General features: G+C 40.9%; 1 protein-coding gene across 3 annotated transcripts; it reads right to left on the bottom strand.

The window, feature by feature from the left end:
• Nucleotides 1-433: 433 nt before the first annotated feature.
• Nucleotides 434-19677, bottom strand: LOC131241323 (protein FRIGIDA-ESSENTIAL 1-like). Of its 3 annotated transcripts, none has more exons than XM_058240134.1 (6): nt 19033-19677; nt 18857-18927; nt 3142-3631; nt 2757-2989; nt 1153-2648; nt 434-1050 (listed from the first exon to the last, which is right to left on the bottom strand). In XM_058240134.1, exons 1-6 carry the CDS (start codon nt 19401-19403, stop codon nt 1015-1017), a joined length of 2697 nt encoding a protein of 898 aa, XP_058096117.1. In that variant the 5' UTR covers nt 19404-19677; the 3' UTR covers nt 434-1014. The 3 variants fall into 3 exon arrangements, with proteins under 3 accessions (XP_058096117.1, XP_058096124.1, XP_058096108.1); XM_058240141.1 differs by having other exon boundaries at nt 19105-19676; XM_058240125.1 differs by having other exon boundaries at nt 18857-19676.
• Nucleotides 19678-20343: the final 666 nt, after the last annotated feature.

Here is a 20343-nt window from a genome sequence, read left to right as displayed (position 1 = left end):
GATGAATGCTACACTACACACTATTTAAAACACTGTTTTAAACTACTATGGAAGGTTATAGTAGTTTAAAAAACACGAGCACCACTTTTTTTTTCTAGCATGCAAGGTTACTCTCAATCTCTCTTGAAGGAGGATATACAAGAACAGGAATTCAACAAGTCAAGAAGCAGGGAGCTATTAAGTGCAATTTGATATCATTCTGTTGAATAAGAGGACATGGGAGCACCAATATACGGCCATAATGCACACATATGGCATATAAAAAACAAGTAACATCATGAGTCGAGAATAATCTGATTAAGCAGATATGTTATTAGTGCATAAGATGGTGCTACATTTTCAAATGACTATGCCACAAATTTCTATGGTAAAACAAAGAGCTGAATTAAAAATGGCTAGGTAGGAAGAAATTTTATGATGCAAACGAGAGAAATACTTCAATACTAATTAGTACTCAGTTAATTAGCTGCCTCATCATTGAGTGTGATGGTAATCAAGGAAATTTAGCAAACATATCCAAAGTTGTTATAAAAAATTACACAGTTCATGGATGACTCCAAAAATGCATTGACTAAATGGCACGCTAAAACTTCTGTTGAATGGATTGAATGGAATGGTACCTCAAACACCCTGCAAGTTCAAGAAACTGATTTTGGAATCTGGAAGGTAAATCCTTGTTGGTCTTTCTACACGTCTCCACTCCATCTCTGAATTCATAAATTGAAACTTTCTCTCATGCATACACTAAAATTGCAACCTTTTGTGCCGCACAAATCAATCTTGTTGTCATGAACAACAAGAATGAAAACTTACGATTTCCCTCAAAGTGTACCCGCAGGATGGACCAAAAACAAGTCATCAATCGTGAAATTCACGAGAAAATCTACACATGACATGTGAGGAATATTGGACTGAGCTATAATAGTTGACATCTAAAATAGCCCAGATTAAGTTTAGGCACCATCACATGTAGATAACTGTACAAATTTAAAGCCATTCAGCATCCTTGGTAGCTCAAGTTTTGGCATTGCCATACTTTTCGACGTAACCCTGTAAATAAGATAAGTGCATAGGTATATCAGATGCTTATTTAGACCGTTCTAAAACCCTAAGTTATCACCAGAACATCATCCATACAAACAGGAGGCTTACCTCTACAAGCTTTGCAAGTTTTGGTCGGGATGAGGAAAGATATTGTTTAATTGATTCCGTGGTTGTCGGAATTTGATGAGACCGTAACGTGCTGAGGACCTTCTCGACTGCTTTTTTTACTATCATCTTATGAACATCCTTACTCAATTGACCTCCACGCCAAGATGGTTTTACCAATTCTTTCACAAAATCCACGAGAGCAGCATGGAAGAGTTTCAAGGTCTTCGAATCCTTGTTGTGTCTACCTCTATCTGTTTGATGCTTAGAACTACCATCAAGGTCCACCTCCTTGAGGTTTGAAACATCAACTACATGACCAGGGCTCAAAGTTTTCTCCTCTTGGGGCACGGAGCTTCTTTTCTCCCTATCAGCCATATAAGTTCCTGTAGATCCTGCATCAGTTGTATTTTCACCTACTTCATGTCCGTAAATATTCTTGCCCAAAGAGTTGTCATGTGATCCAATGACAGAATGTGGGAACTGCTCAGCATTATATCCTGAATGTCGACTCAAAATAGCAGAAACAAGATCAGTATCTGTCTGCTGGAGTGATGTATTTCCAATGGTTGTGCCTTGGCTAAAGGTAGAAGCCTGAAAGAGACTGTTTCCTCCATTAGGAGGCTCAATGCTATCGCGAAGAGGATCATATTGGCTTCCTGGGGATGACATACTTTCTGGTGGACAATAAAAGGATGACCGAAAGCGTACAGATGGCTCCCAATCATAAGAATAGGATTGTGTTTTGAAATCTATAGGCATAGCTGGATTATTGTGCAGTGGCCTGTTTTCTGGTTCAGGCACTGAGCAGTAAGGTGAGGAACTTCGAGGAAGCGAGGCAGACCTAGAAGCAGAATATCCTTTATCACTATCTCGAAGTTTTTCTGCACTGAGATGCTCCGCATTCAAAGGAGTAGAGCCACGAGTTGATGAAATCCCTTGGTGTGAGAATGAATGGCGTGAAGGTGAGATGATACTTGAGGGTATCAATGGGCCACTTGATAAATGTCTAGATTCAGGAACAAAGTTATTCCTAATAGCAAAAGGAGATCCTCTTGTACTAAATGGTTCACCATCATTAGAAAATTCTCCTTTCTGTATTTCACGGTGCATCATCTTCACTGCAAGTGGGTATTTTCCAGAAACGAGTTCTTCACTGTATAGGCGTCTATCATCCATGGGGTTAAAATGAGGGCTAAGCTTCTCGTGAATGGAAGGAATTCCAAAACCTTTGCCAGGAGCAATATCAAACTTCGAAAGATCTTCTCGAATAGTCACAGCAGAAGTCCGCATGTTATAGTTACCAGGAAATAATTCCTCCCCCTGAAATGAAGACAGCCTTCGCATGCTATGAAACTGATGTTGCCGTTGGCTTTCCCCATGCTCCTTGGATAAAATCCTTTCTGAAAGGAACTCTGATTTTGAAGACAAATTATCATCAGCATATGACGGCTCAACAGAAGTAGATAATGTTGATTTCTCGGCTTCTGGTCTTAAACCTGAATACAAGAGACAATGGACCTGTGAGAAACTCCCGCTTGTACAAGTGCCCATCAACATGTACACTCTACAACAACAGCTGAGAGAAGATCATGAAATATAACTACCTGAATTTTCTTCGAGTTCTCCTTTCCCAGTTGAACCAGCCATATCTCCTTTGGTTGAGTGGATGGTATTATTATTATCAACACCAACTTTCTGATGAAGAAACCTGCACGAGTTCCCCTTGATGCACCAACCTCTAGCGAAAAAATCACATATAATCGCTGGCCGTTTAATTTTATCCTCAAATTCAGCATCAGGGGTCAGACTTCTAGGCCTTCGCTGTGGAGTATGTAAGCTGAAAATTTAACACTAGTGCAAAATATTAGAATATGGTAACGGGCATCCAAAATTTACCACCATAAAAGAAATCGAAATTAATTCTAAACCCATTACTTTTACCATATTGTAAGAAAATTTCAAGTCTATAGTGAAGAAGTATTGCCACACCTTGATGTTCCTAGATTGATTTCCTCAGCCGAATGCACATCGGTTTGCATGCCTAATTGGTTCACTTCTTTCTTGGAATGTAGAATGTCAGTGGAATTGATGTTTCCAGAACCATCTCTAGTCAACTGCTCAATACCAACCTCAGTCTGATTCACACATGGGGATTTGGTTTTCTTAGCATCATCACTTGAATGAGCCTGAGTACCATCGTGACCTTCAGTGCTATCATTTTTTATATTTTCAAAAGCTTCAATGGACACTTCCTTTTCTGTCAGGGCTCCTATATTTTTATTTTCAAGCGAAGATTCTGAAAGCCTGTTTTCTTCAGAAGAAACCAGATTCGGCTGTGCTTCAGCCGACTCGTTTGAATGATCATTATCTTCCACAGGATGGGCATTTGACGCAAGCTTCAATTTAGATTTCTCTATATTTGAACAAAATGATCCAGTGTCCACATCATTCCCATCAGACTCAACTTCTTGGCTAGCATCTACATGGAAGAGGGCGAAAATCAAGAAAGAAAGCAAAATGGTTACTTTCAAAAAAGTGACTGCTTGCAAACATTACATAGAGCCCGGTCCACGAAAGCTCAACTGACAAGAAAGCCAGAAAACTGTGAAAATAATGAATCTCAATTTCTCTTTTGCACAATGTGCCCAAAGGCGAAAGAAGCTTTAATCATTTGCTACCACATGTCCCGTCCACCTAGGGCAATCTCTTTCAAATTCAGTGGGTTGTTAGAGCCTATTCTCGCCAGGTGGAATGGGGGGCCTGGGGTACAAATGGGTCAGGTTGACCCAATGGTCATTGAACCCAACCGAAATTAAATAGGTCAGGGTCCAAAAAAAGTTGGGCCCAGGGAGTAGGCCTGGGTCCAAAAGTTCGACCCAATCACTAATGGGCTCGATCTGAGACCTCACAAAACCAACCCAACCTGGACCCAGACCCAAGAAAGTAGTTATGACTACAAGGCTAGAAAAAATGAGAATTAGGAAATATTTTATAATTACTAAATTTAATTAGGAAAGTTGGTATGAAAGTTGGGAGGATCAGATTTTCTCACATGGGAGATGTTGATGGGAAAGAAATGGATGATTGTGAAAGTTCACATTAATTTGATGTAATTGTTGACATGGAAAGGGATGTTTTTTTGTCAATAGCAAAAGCCCATGCTCATGGCATTGTTGGTCTTGTGGCAGACAAAAATACTATGATCACATTAATCCGTGATTCAATTTCAAATCATAACCAAAATGAACCGTGAGCCGATCTTTTATCTTCTTACCCATGGAAAATATTAAATGGAAGTAATTCATAATCATCTAGTATTTTATTTTTTTTTGAAGACACAAGGTGTCCCCACCTCTTTTGAAGTGAGACTAATCCTTGCGGATACACGCAATCACCCACAACCACATGTATCGAGTAAAGCCAAGGAGGGGAATCGAACCCACACCTATAGGGAGTAAACCTACGGTGAAGGCCATTCACCCAAACCTTCGCTGAATCATCTAGTAATGATCAATCCAAACCACTAACTCTGTACACGATTCAACATGCCAACCATTAAACAACTTACTAGAAACACAAGATAGCCAATCAGAAATGTCCTGAAATCCCCAGCTCTTTGAGGATGTCCTTAACGTTGAGGAACATGTACTAGGGTGTATGTGCAACTCGTGTAGGTCATGAGCTATAACTAGTGAGTTATTGACTATTGTTGGCCTCCATGGTAGAATCAGTTAGGGAGGCTTAGAGGCGATGGCTTATTCCGTGGCGGATTTCAACAATTTAAGCCCACTTATCTTGAGCTCCTTACATCAAACGATACAAAGCTATAAGAGTACCTAATTTTTTCGATTTCGCAGTTCAAGCTATGATTTCTCAGCCATGGGCATTGATAAGATCCTTCCATTTAGCAGAATCCTTGGATGGCACATAACTTTAACATTATTTCAAGGTTCAAACAAAGAAAAACTTACGATAGATACCTAAGCACATAGAGACAAGGAAGGGAGTATGGGATTATTTCTCATCTATCTAATGAACGGGAAAAACAAAAACAAAAACAAAACAAAACAAAAAAAAAAGGGAGTAAGGAAAAAGACCATTCAAGGAATGCTATTGATAGGTCTTATTGCTCACATGAACAGGAACTTCATGAAACACATGCCACAAATACACACTTGTACAAGATATGAACCGTCAATTACATAGGAATCACTGTGGGAATGCCATGATCCGACCCAGACCCAACCTATGGATATCGTGGGTTGGTTCTGGATCTCTTATATCCAAACCCGACCCATTAAATAACAGCTTATTTTAACTTGGATCCAAACCGAACAAGACCAAGATTTTAGCAGGTTGTTTATGGGGCAAAAATACAAACCGAATTATTAAATGAGTCAGGCATGGGACTCCCCTCACCCAACCTGACATAATCCATTTCCACCCATGTGGGGGTCTCTGTCCCTTGTAGGGCCTATTTGGTTGGTGGGAAGGGCTTTCTAGAAAGGCTTTTTCCAACTTTAATAGGAATTTCTATTTGGTCTCGTGATTGGGACATCACAAAAGAACGCACACACACGCCACCCCCCCTACGCAAGTACGCACGAAGGAGGGCCCCACCGTTGATCTGGATCGATGACGACGTCCAAGGAGGGCCCCCTAGCTAGAAGACAAGAGTTTTGGTTCCTTGGAGTGGGCCCGATAATCAAGTAAAGCCCATCATGGGATCTTATGATCGGGGCCCACTAGTCGGATTAAATTCATATTTTAGGTTTTGATTATTTATGTTATTTAGAATATCATGAACGCTTTAGATTTCTTTGGTTAGTTTTTGTTTTAGTTTACTTCATCACCAAGTAATAGGTTGCGCACATGGTGCGAGTTTTGAGGTATAGAGTTTTCCTATAAATAGGCACCCCTTGTAGTTCTTTTGATTCATTGAAGTTTAATAAAAAAAATTCCAGCAAGTTTTTTTCCACTCTCTGAGTTTTTGAGTTATGGAAAAATTCAAGTGGGTGCGAAGCCCTCCCTTTTCGAAGGGCCAACTACAGTGGTGCGAAGCCACATCTATCCCCATCCGCCCTTACCCTCTTCCATCCATATCTCTCACTTTCTACAATCATCCTTACCTCGAATCCACCAGTTTTTGTAGCCATTCATCTCCTTGCAACCAGTTTCCAAAATCTGGGCCTGCAGGAGATCCGAAACTTTGACGGAGCACTGCGCACAGACTGTACGTCGGATCGCCATGAAACTTGGAGGTTTTGAAGACCTCCCCTGGCCGACCAGGGCCACGGAGACTGTTTGGGGAATCAGGCCCCGCTTGCACGTGCGGCCAGGCTCATGCGCACATGCGCCAGGTCCTAGCACTGTCCACACACATGGACTTTCTTCGGTTCAGGTTTTCCTCCTTATTTTCCCTCTTTTCATACCTATTTTCATAAACCCTAACCCTAGATTGCATTATCCTTAATTTATTTGCCCCTTTTCTCACCCTAGGGTTCCTTGAGTTGAAATTGGTGAATCCCTTGGATAAGGGACTGATTACTGTGCATGTGTGGATGATTATTTCTTATCTTTGAGTATCATTTGGTTCATAATTTTTATTAATCCAGCCCTAACATGTGTAAGCCTGGACCTGTATAGATTCCTCTTAATTAAATGTTTGGACTTTAATGTGGGATATGGAATTTGTGTAATTGTTTCTGAACTCATGTGATCTTAAGCCTGAAATCTCGCACATCATATTTGAATTTCATGTCCTGCATCATCTCGTCTCTTCATTGTTTTTCTGCAATCCATCATTTTTCCAACCTTTCTTGAAAAACCATAACCCAATTTTTATTTGGGGAACACATTCCCAAGAAAATGTGGGAATTTTTGGTAAATATGCCCTTGAACATTCATTTTTCTAACTATTGCTTGGATCGCTATGATAATTCATTCAAAGACTTGAAAGAGAATTGTCAAAAGATATCACTAGTTCCTTCATCACTCTAATCACAATGAAAGATTGTGCCAAAAGTCTATGAGACTTTAGACTCATAAGTTTGGCGAGTTAGTATTGGCAAAGATTTTGGCTTCAATACTTCATAAGGTGTTGTATGGTGTCATAATAGTGTTTAGAATGCCATCATTGTTACATGTATCAAAGACATAGGATATGGAAACATGTATTAATATCTTTGATAATTCGGAGATATCGGGGAATGCATTGTTGTCCAAGGGAAACATTAGGGAAAAGGTGGGATTTTTCAATGAAACTTCATGAGGATATTAAAAGACACATTATCACAAAGAAGTCCAAACATTACAAATAACAACTATACAAACAAAAGTTTTTATCATATAGGGGACCCAAACTATGCATTGTTGGACAAACATAGTTCATTAATAAATATGAGTTTGATGTACCAATTTATAAGAAATAATACAATAATTCAACACATAATTCACTAATTTAAAACAACCCTAGGAAGAGATCCCCCAAAAAAATTTTAAAAAAAAAAATGGTCTTAAAAAAAAAAAATGAAAGTTCACAATCTTTTTTTTTCCTTTTTTTGAAATGCAATGAAGCTTTTTATTAAAAACACCCAAGACGCGAAAAGACACAACAAAGATCCCCAAGCAACTATAAGAAACCATCAATAAGAATTTTTAAAGAGGAAGCCCACTCTACTACAAAGCTCTTAGCCCAACCCGTTACAAAAACGAAAGGAGCGCTCTTGTCCCTAAAACAACGATTGTTCCTTTCTAACTAAATGGATCATAGATCGGCTAACAGGCAGAGCCTCCAAATTTTCTTACTGATCCTATTGAAACCACTCCCATTCCACGAGAGGGAAAAAAAGGCTCGATAGTTGTCAACATTACCTGAGGGATCTTGAAAATCCTCACAAAATTGTCCCAAATGGATCTAACAAGCGGACAAAGAATAAACAAGTGATTTACTGATTCCGCATCACTAAAACATAAGGAGCACTTATTGGGGATGATCATAGACCTCTTCTGAAGGTTGTCAATTGTTAACACCCAACTTCTGCTCACTAACCACACGAAAGCCTTTGGGAGAGCACCATAGCTCCACACAAACTTTGACGAACATGGATCCGAAGCCACCAACTCAATAGGGGAACCTTCGAAAGATAAAACTGAGAACTTGCCCAACTTCTCTAGAGACCACACCAAGGAATCATTCTCAACATGGCACAGATAGGCACCGTGGAGCAAAGCCAAAGCCCTTTGAAACTCATCAGCCTCTTCATTGGAGAGGTTTCTTCTAAATGAAAGGGGCCGCACCATCTTGTTGCTGATAAGAGAAAACCAACCAGCCACTGAGAAACTGATGTCTAGCACAACCCTAACTAGTCTAGGGAACTCTTCGTGAAATGGCCAACCTCCGATCCAAACATCATCCTAAAATAGAACCCTACCCTTACTACCAACTGCAAAGCTCACCCCCTTCTTAAAGCTTTCTCCCTCTTTCTATATCCTTCCGAAGCCTACAAACTCTACAAAGAGAAAAGCTCTTAACCCACCACCCACCATTTGAACCACATACTTAGCCGCCACTACCTTCCTCCATAAGCTATTAGCCTTCGACCCGAACCTCCACAACCATTTGCCCCACAAAGCCCTATTTATAATCTCCAAATTGCTTATCCCAAACCAACCTACATACATCACCCCACTTCAAGAGATGAAATTTATGAGATTCTGAAGAACCCTGCCACAAGCATTAACAACAATATCGTCGACATTATGAGTAGCATCGGCAATATTATCACATGTATCGACGAGACAATGCATTTATTTCAAAGGATTGCCATCGATATGTAATGATATTCAAAATATCGTGAGATATCGTCGATAATATCAACCGATAGTGTATTTTTTATACTACACCCTATATCTATATTGCTGACTTGCAATATCGATAATGGACATTTTTTATGAATGAATATATATATATATATATATATATATAGAGAGAGAGAGAGAGAGAGAGAGAGAGAGAGAGAGAGTGATGCTCACCTGGGAACCGGTTCTCACGAGAACTCGTGAGCGCTTTCTGAGAACTCACCTCACATGATGTGTATATGCAATCTAAATGATGCACTAGATGAGTCACCTCATGAAACTCCTACAACCCAAAACTTAGCCCGATCCAAAAATCTAGTGGGCCATAGTGAAGTGAGACGAAAATCAAAGGAGGAAATTACCTCTTGCTTTGTTATGGCACACCAGGTTTTTAGATCAGGCTAATTTTTGGGCTCTGGGGGTTTTATGAGGTGATTCATCCAATGGACCGTCCAGACCTATGGTTTAACTGAGGAATGAGGATATAAGTTGTGATAAGTGGAATGACAGAATAAGACTCATGCAGCTGACCCCAATTAGTTGGCGATGATGATGACGATGGTGGCGGCAGCAGTGGTTTATTAGTTTCCATGCCCACCATCAATGTTTGTTGGATTCAATGTACTTTTGCTACCCTTTTCCCATATAGATGATTTTTAGAGTCCAGTCCTTTCAACTAGCGTGCCAATTGATGAGCTCCACCTACATTGTAGAATCTCTTAACTTGAAGAGTTCTTGAAAGCAAGTTCATGTTGAACATGTAAATTTCACCCACCAATGTAAAGGCATACACTTTGTTTTCATCTTCATGGAAATCAACCCTTGATATTAGCTTGTAAAATTCATCAAAATACTAGGTTCTAACTTCCTGCTTCAAATTGTGAAATGTTGGTAAGAAACCCTAGCGTGGTATAACAAAAGTAACTTTCCCCTCATTGTTCATCTCATCTTTTCCAAAGAGGTTATCTTTTTCGTTCCTTGTTTCAATTATTCGGCTTGAACTTTCAATCCAGAACTTCATTGGCACTCAAGCGGCCATGGATTCCGTTATTTGTATACCTTAATAAGGTTATACTGATCTCTTCTAAGAGTCGGTCTACTCCCATCTTCAAGATCGATATATGCCAGAGCACTTTGTTGATGAAATAGATTGACCCAAGGTCTATCTCCACAGTATATTCCCAAGTTCACCTCCAACACCTATAGTACTTCCACGTCATCCTCCATATACATGAATTGTCCTCCACATACATGGATTTAAACAGCGGTTTTGGAGTGCAACTCACCAGGAACCAAAACCACTATGACTCACCCCATATGGGTCCGTATCGGTCAGTTTCAGTGGGTTTCAGATCCATTTCAGTTAGGTGACTCAAATCATTTCAGAACAAAACTAGTAGGCCTAGGAAAATACCAAGTTGTATCGGACGATGTTCAAAACCATGCCACATATGCTGTGCCTGAGTTGATCTAACCTTTGAAAGGTCATGGCTACAGTTTGTCACAATTGTGCAATTCCCTTGTGATTCACATCCAGAGAACATCCTCTAGTTCACATCTTCGAATCAGAACTCGAATTCCCAAGTACCAAATCAGTATGACACATTCGGGCTCGGTTGGAACCAACGCACATGGTGGCCAACTTTCTTCATTCTCCACCAATACCAAGGCGATTGAGTGGAGTTGACTTAGTATCCTACAATATTAATAACCATGCTAGAATGAACCAGCTTTGATACCAACCAGTGCATGTTCCACCACTTTATGCATACAAAAGTGATGAAAATTGCTAAGAAAACAAAACCAACTAGTTTTAATCTTCACAAAAGCTGCTAGAGGAGCAACTAGAAGAAATAAAAGCTGTAGATTCTTCATTAAGTGAAAACCAGAATATTCTGGCAATAATAGTTCATAACCTTCTTGAAACGCCCACTTACTAAACCACTTAAAAATCTGAAAAGCTCCCACACAATCCTAGAAATCCATTCAATCTAATCTTGGCTCTTACCCTAACTAGTCCCAATCAAAACTATTCTCAATAACCTAACCTATTTGCTAGCTGTATAATTGTAAATAGAAACTCCCCCAGAGACAGCAATTAGAGAGTCTTAATTAGTCATAGACTCATAGTCAATAAAGTCAAACTGCTCCAAAAATAGATATTTATAGTCCCAATGGGACTTCCATAAACCATCTAAAAAATCAAAAAGAAAAAAACTGTCCAAAAATTCCCTTAATTATAGGAAATCGACATCCCTCAAAAATATGCTGAAATATGCTGCAGACAGCAGAACAGAAACCTGCTGAGGTTAGCATAGCCTCATGATGGCATCACCAGTGCTACATCAGTGGCATTAGTCACTTTGGTACCTCTGATAACCTTCTCTGTGAAATTCCTGGACAAATCGCTACCTTCACACCCCTTTTTGTAATATTCAATATGGGCCTCACTGCAGCAACATCAAGACAAGACAAAATAAGAGCTATTACTGCAAATAGCATTAATCTAATCACAAGAACCTTTACAAAAACCAACCACCTCATCAACATAGGAGGTGATTGTAGGAAGCATTACCTCTGCTCAAGCAGTAAACACAGTACGAAGTACTATCCTATCATGCAGTTATGCATGGTTTGAGAAAATTGCTCAATGCAATGCTAAAACGATAGGAAGACGCTTTCCCTAGACCTTGTAAGTTTTCAAGCCCTCTATAGGACACTCCAGTTACCAACATAACACTAAAGAAAGAATGTTAAGCTCATGTGTGCTCGAGTAGAAAAAGTCACTTATCCCCGAAGGCCTTCAATGTGGATAAGAGATCAAGATCCACTTCATCATGATTTTTCTAGTCCAGATTGAGAAAAAAGACTGATATGTAGAGGTTTGGGTCTTCTGAATGGCTGGAGAGGTTTCCTTTGGTTCAGTCGTTGGCGCTGCCTAAGCCAACTTCAGATCACAGGCCTATTGTTCTCCAGGTTAAAGCTGACAGCTGGGGACCTAAACCCTTCAGGTTTGAACTGCGCTGGTTGGTGGAACAGTGGTGGCATTCTGCAGTAGTTATGGGGCTGGCCGGGATGAGACTGCACAGAAAAATGAAGATGGTAAAGGATAAGCTGAAACAGTGGAAAAGGGAGGTTCTGGGGGCAAGAGAACGAATTATCCAGGCTGTTGGATAAAGTTCATGTCCTGGATAGTAAGGAGGAGAATGAGGGTCTATCCAACGAAGAGAAGGAGAGAAGATTGTCTCTATTAAAAGAATACACGAAAATTCTGAAGGAAGAGGAAATCAAGTGGAGACAAAGATCAAGGGCCTTGTGACTTAAAGAAGGCAACAAAAATAGGAAGTTCTTCCATGGTATAGCTTCGGCAACAACTCAGGTTAATTGAATTAGCTCTTTGGTTGTTATTGGGGTAACGGTGGATAAGAAAGAGCATGTATGTCAAGCCATTGTTGACTTCTACCAGAAGTTACTGATAATGGAGCAGTGGGTGAGACCGAGATTGGATTTCCTTCATTTCGACAGGATCTCGGCTGAGGAAGCTGACCAGCTGGAGCAGTCCTTTTTCTGAGGAAGAAATTGAAGCAGCTGTGTTCGTGTTGGGTAGGGACAAAGCCCCTGGGCCTGACGGTTTCCCCTAGCATTTTTTCAGGTTTTCTGAAAGTGGTTAAATCAGATGTGATAGATTTTGTTCGGGAATTCTCGGAAGAGGAAAATCTGTCGCATCAGCTTGGTGCATCATTTATTGCTCTTATTCCCAAAGTCGAAGATGCAGAAGGTTTAAAAGATTTTCGGCCAATTAATCTTTTCAGCAGTCCATACAAAATTTTGGCCAAACTGCTAGCCATGAGGTTTAAACTTGTGTTGAATAACATCATCTCTCTGAACCAAGGGGCCTTTGTTGGAGGTAGGCAGATAATGGACAGTGCCCTCATTGCGCGTGAATGCATCGACTCTCAGTTTGGGGGAAAAAATCGGGGGTGGTGTGAAGCTTGACATCGAAAAAGCCTACGACCATGTTGATTGGGATTTTCTGGATTATATGATGGGGAGAATCGGATATGGTCCTAAGTGGTGGATAAAGCTTTGCATTAGCTCCCCTTCCTTTTCGGTCCTTGTGAATGAATCCTCAAAAGGTTTTTTAAAGTCGTCAAGGGGTCTTAGGTAGGGCGATCCTCTTTCACTTTATCTTTTTCTTCTAGTAGCGGAAGCTTTTAGTCGTATCCTTGTTAAAGCTCAAGAAACAGGGCTGATCTCTGGTTTTAGAGTGACCGACTCGGGGAATTGGGTATTGCATCTCCAGTTTGCCGACGACACCATTATCTTCTGAAATGCAGATCTGGAAATGGTTGAAGACCTTCAGAAGGTGGTAATGTGTTTTGAGGCAATCTCAGGTTTGAAAATCAATGTGGTGAAAAGTGAAATGTTGGGGATTCATTTGTCTAAGGATGAGTTGGCTGGTCTAGCAGAGGCTTTCGGTTGCAAGGTGGGTTCCTTCCCGTCGACATATTTGGGCCCCCCCTTATGTATAGAGAAGCCTCCAAAGCATCTGTGGTATAGAGTTATAGAAAGGATAGAAGACAAGCTATCCAAATGGAAAAGCATATCCCTTTCTCTAAGGGGTCACCTAAATCTTATCAAAACGGCCTTTTTAAACATGTCGATTTACTTCATGTCGTTTTTCAAATGACCTAAAGCGGTTTGTGCAAGATTAGATAAACTAAGGAGGGACTTCTTTTGGAAGGGGAATGCGGAGGGATCCAAATTTCATCTCTTAAGCCAGGAGGAGGCGTGGAAGCCCTTCTCACAAGGAGGGGCAGGCATTTGGGATCTTCGCACTATGAATACCGCTTTATTGGGTAAATGGTTTTGGCAACTTGGGGTGGAACGAGACAGCTTTTGGCGGGGGATATTGCCACAAAATATGGCTTGAAAGGAGGGTGGGAGCAAGGAAGTCCTCTATGTATAAAGCTTCCCATCTTTGGAAGAAGGTTATGAAGATCAGGAATGATTTTTGGAAAGGCATCTCCGTTGTGGTGGGAGATGGGGCTAAAATCATAATTTGGAAAGATTTATGGTGTGGGGATTCACCTCTTCTTGTCGAATTTCCAAACCCAGAGAGTGTGGCACCAGGTGGGGGCTTACGAGTGTTGGATTGCTATTCTTGGGAGGGGGGCCAGGTGTGTTGGGCCCCTATATGTAAAAGGAACATGTCTAATGGCAAGACGGAGGAATTTATTGGCCTTTTAGGCTGATTACAGCTAGCTCATCCTTCGTTCGAGGAAGATTCCTGGGTTTGGAAGGTGAATTCTTCAGGCAGGCTCTCCATCAAGTCTTTCTATGAATTGCTTCGACCTCCCCAAGCTTCATCTCAAGATGGTTATGCATATCATTTTTTGTTCTATGGAGTTCCTTCAAAAGTGGCAGCCTTCACGTGGCTATCGGGCAGGAAAAAAGTGCTAACGATAGAAAATCTTTAAAAAACATAACATTGGCCATCCCCAATATGTGTTGCATGTGTTGTAGTGATGAGGAGTCTATCGACCATCTATTTATTTTTTGCCCATTTGCCCGGAAGATTTTGGACCAAGTGTTGTCGCAGGCGAAAGTGTTGTGGGTCATGCCGGGCTCGGTTCGAGATCTTTTGTGAGTGTGGCATGGAGGTTATGGGGAACAGTTTGGTAGGGATAAATGGTTGACGCTTCTATCAGTTGTGTGGTGGGCTCTCTAGGGCGAAAGGAATAGAAGGCTATTCCAAAATTCTTCTAGAACTTTCATGGCGGCTGTCAATTCCATTTTTATGTTTTTCAGAATGGAACGTCTTTTGTGCTAACCGGTAGATGTTAGGGGCTGGCTGAGTAGGATTTCTCCTGTGGCCTTTTCTTTCTTCACTCTTTCTATATTCTTTTCCTGTGTTGCTTCAGCTAGCAGGCCTTTAATAAATTTCCATTAACCTTCAAAAAAGAAAAAGAAAAATTTAAAAAAAAGGTAGAGGTTTGGGTTCAGAATGGCAACTTCATGAACTTATTACTCCAACAAGGATCTGATAGCCATCTACAAAGCCCATTTGAACATCCACAGCCCCTTTGCAAATGGAAAATAGGACCAATGAGAAAGGACTACAATGATGGTCCTTTTGAGTAAGACTTTTTTTTAAAGGATAGGCTGAACTTAGAACATGGGTAATTTCCAAAAACAAGGTTTTGGAGATAGGAATCCCTTCAGGTTGAATCATCTGCTACAACATTAGCATCACTACTAATGTGAGAAAATGATACTTTCTTTCATCTCTCTTATCTCCTCCGCCCATCAAACTAAAATAAAAAATCTCCTCCATCTTGAAAACTGCCAAAAGTAAGCACCTGAATAATTAACCCAATGAATAATATTGGCCATGTTGCCTTCAATAATAGTTGTCGTAACTTGGACATGAATAAGTTCTTTTAACGCATACTAAAGAACCTGCACCACAGCCACATTAGAGTCATCAATCCCAATTGAACCAGCAAAAGTTCTACATGATTTCCAACAATTTTTCCAATTAATTGGGATCATGCTTGGATGATGATTATTATGATGAATGCCCTAGCTCCAGTTGACCAGGATTACCTTATAGCTACCATCGAAATTGAGTTACCACATTTCAAGAGGTGGGCTGACATAACTTGATGAAAGGTTGGCGGGATGCTCCCCCATATCATGACCTTGTTCAAATCCCACTTGACTAATGCGATTGACCCCCTTGAAGGCCTCAAGGTTAAAAGCCCACGAGATGATCAACTCTAGGACCTCTCAGCCGCCTTAAGGATGCTTTGGCTCCCATTCCTAAATTTCTAATTATTTCAGTCCCTCCACAGTCCACACCATCCGCCTATCCTTGGGGAGCACCAAGTACGAAAGAATGCTGCCCTCTCGAGACTATACCAAATTTCCGAGCTTCAAGAGGATCACTAAACGTCATCTTAGGCATCACACAAGGCATGTGAAACTAAGAATTGAATATTAGTATCAGTATACGATATCATTCACCACCAATATGGGAACACATCTCCAGCATAGTTGCACGAAGAGTGAAGGAAAGCAGTAACAATTTCAGGTGAGGGAGCGAGAAAGTGTCTCTTTCAATATGTAAACAAGTATAAATAGGTAGGAAGTGGGAGCGAGAGTGAGGGTACAAAGCGGGAGCACGAGAGAGTCCAAAGCGGGGATCCAAAGCAGGAGCCTCACCTATTTAAAAGGATCCTGCAACTAAGAATTCAACCATATTGTTCATGGACGAAACTGTTATGCATTGGGCAATACGTATTGGTTTCAAACAATACCCCAACCTTATTTGAAACAGACGGAAGTTGTCATTCCACACTCTCAACAAGAATTTGCAATGAATTAAAATGTGGTTCACTGCCCTCCCCATCTTTAAGACATAAACGTGTTCATTTATGATGATTCTTTACCTACTACTAAGGGGGTCCTAGGTTAAGATTTTCTCAAGACAAGCCACCCAGCAAAATGCGACAACCCTAGGAGAGCAACCAAGCTTCCTGATTGAGTATGTCAGGCCTTGAGAGTCACTGTTGCCATCCTCTTAGCCTCTCCCAACAATTTCGAGTTGGTTGTTAAATGGCAAATTGGCAAGAGTTTTAACATCGCCACCCAGCATAACTCAACCTACCTCTTTTACCCATCTCTCAAGGGAAAAAAAAAACCTACCTCTTTTGCCGGGTTCTTGGAAATGGCCATGAAAAAGCATCAAATAAACACTACTAACATGCCAATACAGTCCCTCCAAAATTTGACTGTCTAGTGTCTACGCCCACACCCCAAAGGGCAAGCAGGTAGAGGAAGTTCATGGAGGGGCAATTGCTAGAAAATTACTAAACATAAAGCATCATAATAGACTAATATGCATACACAGCAATACATACTTCACAAATTGGATTAGAGATTTCACTTCTCACACCAAAACCTTACACATTACCTCATTACGAAATCCCAATTTAGCATTCATATTAAGTCATTTTATACCAGAAGTAATAGAAAAGAAGGCACAAGAAGCTCATAAATGATGCATGAGGAAGACATGAGAGATTGAATTTTGAAAAATAAGATTATAGAATCAGAAAATTTCATCAGTCAGTTTCAAGCACATTGCATGAGCATTGTAACCACATTATACAATGCTCAACCCACGAGTGTGTAAAATAAGTTTGAGTTTTCAATTAGTGATTTGGTGCAATTTTTATTATCCACCCCATATTTAGCTGTGGGAAGTTGCTACAAAGGGTGTCACTCCGACTCACGCTATGGAATTGCGCTCCAGCTCCTCCCTAATCTTTTCACTTGCTAATTGTTCAACTAAGCTCCACCAATGTAATTAGAAAAATTCAAGAAAATTCGTTTGGGAAAAAGCCTCCTTGTGGACACTGAATTAAAGGTTGTTGGAAAGAAATCTTTGTTTGTGATGCCAGTCCATGAGTGGGGCCCAATAAGGTGCACAAAAAAGATGCAGACACACATGGCGAAAAGCCACTGGAAGTACAAATATAGATATAACAAGCCATGAAAGTGAATTTAGTTTAATTGAATGTTTCCGGAATTTCAGGTATTTATGGGCAGGTGAGGTGGGGATGTGCCTCTTTAAGTTCTATGCCAAATTGCATGACAATGAATCTTAAGGAAACTTTTATAACATGCTTGATGAGGAAGAGGGAGACAGAGAGAGAGAGAGAGAGAGAGAGAGAGAACAAAAGATGGAGAGAGAATCGAGACAGTTCACTTCAGCCGCCTGCTACAAAAAAACAAAAATTGCCTGCTACAAAAAACAAAAATTGCCATGATAAGGAGGGGAACGTTGATCAATGTTGAGGGGTCTAAAAAGAGAATAAGGAAAAGACCTAAAAGGGCTATGCTGAAGGCAGTGAGAATGGGTGTGGAGGCTTGCAAGCTTATTGAAGACAGCACCTTAGAAGAAAAGAACGATTGTGTAAAGTCGACTCCAAATAGATGGGACAAGGCTATGATGATGCTGACGACAACAACGACAACAGGAGATACTAACAACCCCTGCATTGGTAGCCAAGCTCAGCCACTGTTGACACATTGCAGTTGTTGGGCATGCAATTTGTCCAGATTATCCAAAGACAACGGGTGCATTATCAAAATTAGGGGGCGTAAATATCAGCCCCCACACAGTAACTACTATGAGCAAGGAAATGAATTATAAACATAACTTATTTGATGATTGTGAAGTCCAAGCAAATCCTTTTTCCTTATCAACAGATCTTAAAACCTTGGATTGATAATAGTACATACGGAATGCAACAGAGAACTGAGTCTCAAATTTGATTGAACAATGTCCCAATCATGGTCTGCTACCACTGTAAGATGGATGTATGGTCGGTGAATTCACACTGCCCAAATGGCAGGCATAGATGCCCATGGTACAAAAACAGCTCTGATTGAATAATATCAAACATCCCCCCCCCCCCCCCCCCCCTTTGAATCTGAACCCCAACCACTGATATTTCTTTTTTCGTTCCCGCCATCCATTTGAAGCGAACAAATCCAGAGCTAGGATAGCATCCCCAGTGAGCTTCTTGCTACTGCAATTCATCCATGGTAGGACCTGCTAGATGAAGTCACCGGCCGCAAAACCATGTATGCAGTGGTGTGGCAAAAAACCATGATTGCCTCCATGATAAATTCAAGGAGAAACAAAACAGATATATTAACCAATTTCCAAAATTTAAAGGAAAGCAAGAAATGGATAGAGAGAGAGAGAGACATGTATGCACAAAATTGAATCAAGAAAATGCATTAAGAAGAGAAGTTAGGAAAGACTGACCATGTGCCTCATCATCAGCGGCAGCAACCAAAGAATCTGCTCCCTCTTCTTCTTCTTCTTCCTCTTCCTCTTCCTCTCCTCCTTCATTGTTGCCCTCTTCTCTTTCTTCTTCTTCCCCTTCCTCTCCTCCTTTATTATTGCCCTCTTCTATTTCTTCTTCTTCTTCCCCTTCCTCTCCTCCTTCATTATTGCCCTCTTCTCCTTCTTCTTCTTCCTCTTCCTCTTCTTCTTCTTCTTCCCCTTCCTCTCCTCCTTCATTATTGCCCTCTTCTCTTTCTTCTTCTCCTCCTCCTCCCCCTCCTCTTTCTTCTTCTACTTCTTCTTCCTCCTCCTCTTCTTCTTCTTCTACTTCTTCCACCTCCTCCTCTTCTTCTTCTACTTCTACTTCTTCCTCCTCCTCCTCTTCTTCTTCTACTTCTTCTCCTTCCCCTTCCCCTTCTCCTTCTCCTTCTCCTTCTTCTGCGGCATCGCCACTCTCTGCTTGAGAATCGGAGGCCTCTTGAGGTTGCGCGTCGTCGTCGTCTTCAGACGAAGAGGGCGTAGCCATGAGTAAGATCTGCGCCTCTTGTGAGAGAGAGATATTTTGGCAGCGACAATCGATAGGCAATCGAGAGAGATTTTGCAGCGGCAATCGAGAGAGAGAGAGAGCTCACCCCTCTCTTTCCTGGGTTCCTATTCCCAGAGGAATCATAGAACTCTTCTCCAACAAGACGGAAATTATTAGCTTTAGGGTGGGAACTGAACCGAACGGACCCCAGACCGCTACGTTTATGGGTTGGATCAAGACTCAATAAATAACTGGTCTGACATAGGCTTATTTCGTTTTTTTTCTCCGAAAGTCCCGACAAGGCGGACGGATCTAACATTTTTTCGAGCTGATTATTTTGCAGGTGGGCGCAAATACCTAACACAAGCCACTGCACTTTGATAATTGCCTACAGTCAATTGGCTAGGTTAGTCCTAATGCCTTTTGGGCCTGGCCCGAACTACTAGTTCACTTGTGCTTTGGCTGTGTTTTACTCATATTTCTTGCATGGATCACACCAAATGAATGGTCCAGATTTTGCACGTAACCGGCTGGCTAGGCTAAGGCTGATCATAATCATCTGGGGATATACATGGAACCAGAAGAACCGGTAAACAAGATCGCAACCGACTAAACCACACGGTTTGGTTTGGTTCTGAAGTGCAACGGTTCTGGTTCCGCTTCCGAAAATCAAAGAACCAATTAGTTCAATTCATTTCTCAATTTAGGGTTATGTAGAACCGAACGAGACCATGAATTATACGTTAGATCCACCGAACCTGAAACGGGACTTTGAACCTGACCATAGAACTGAACTTAAAACCGGACCGTGATTGTCATGCTATATCATGCTTAATTGGACTTGTCTTCAAGCAATGTTATGAGCTTACAATGTATTTTAGTTGTCTAATTGACTTATAATTTATGGTTTATAATGCGCTCTTTAATTGTTTTCATAAAT

Source organism: Magnolia sinica, chromosome 1, assembly GCF_029962835.1.
Source record: "Magnolia sinica isolate HGM2019 chromosome 1, MsV1, whole genome shotgun sequence".
NCBI classification, from domain to species: domain Eukaryota; kingdom Viridiplantae; phylum Streptophyta; class Magnoliopsida; order Magnoliales; family Magnoliaceae; genus Magnolia; species Magnolia sinica.
This window is presented reverse-complemented; position numbering and strand designations above follow the sequence as displayed.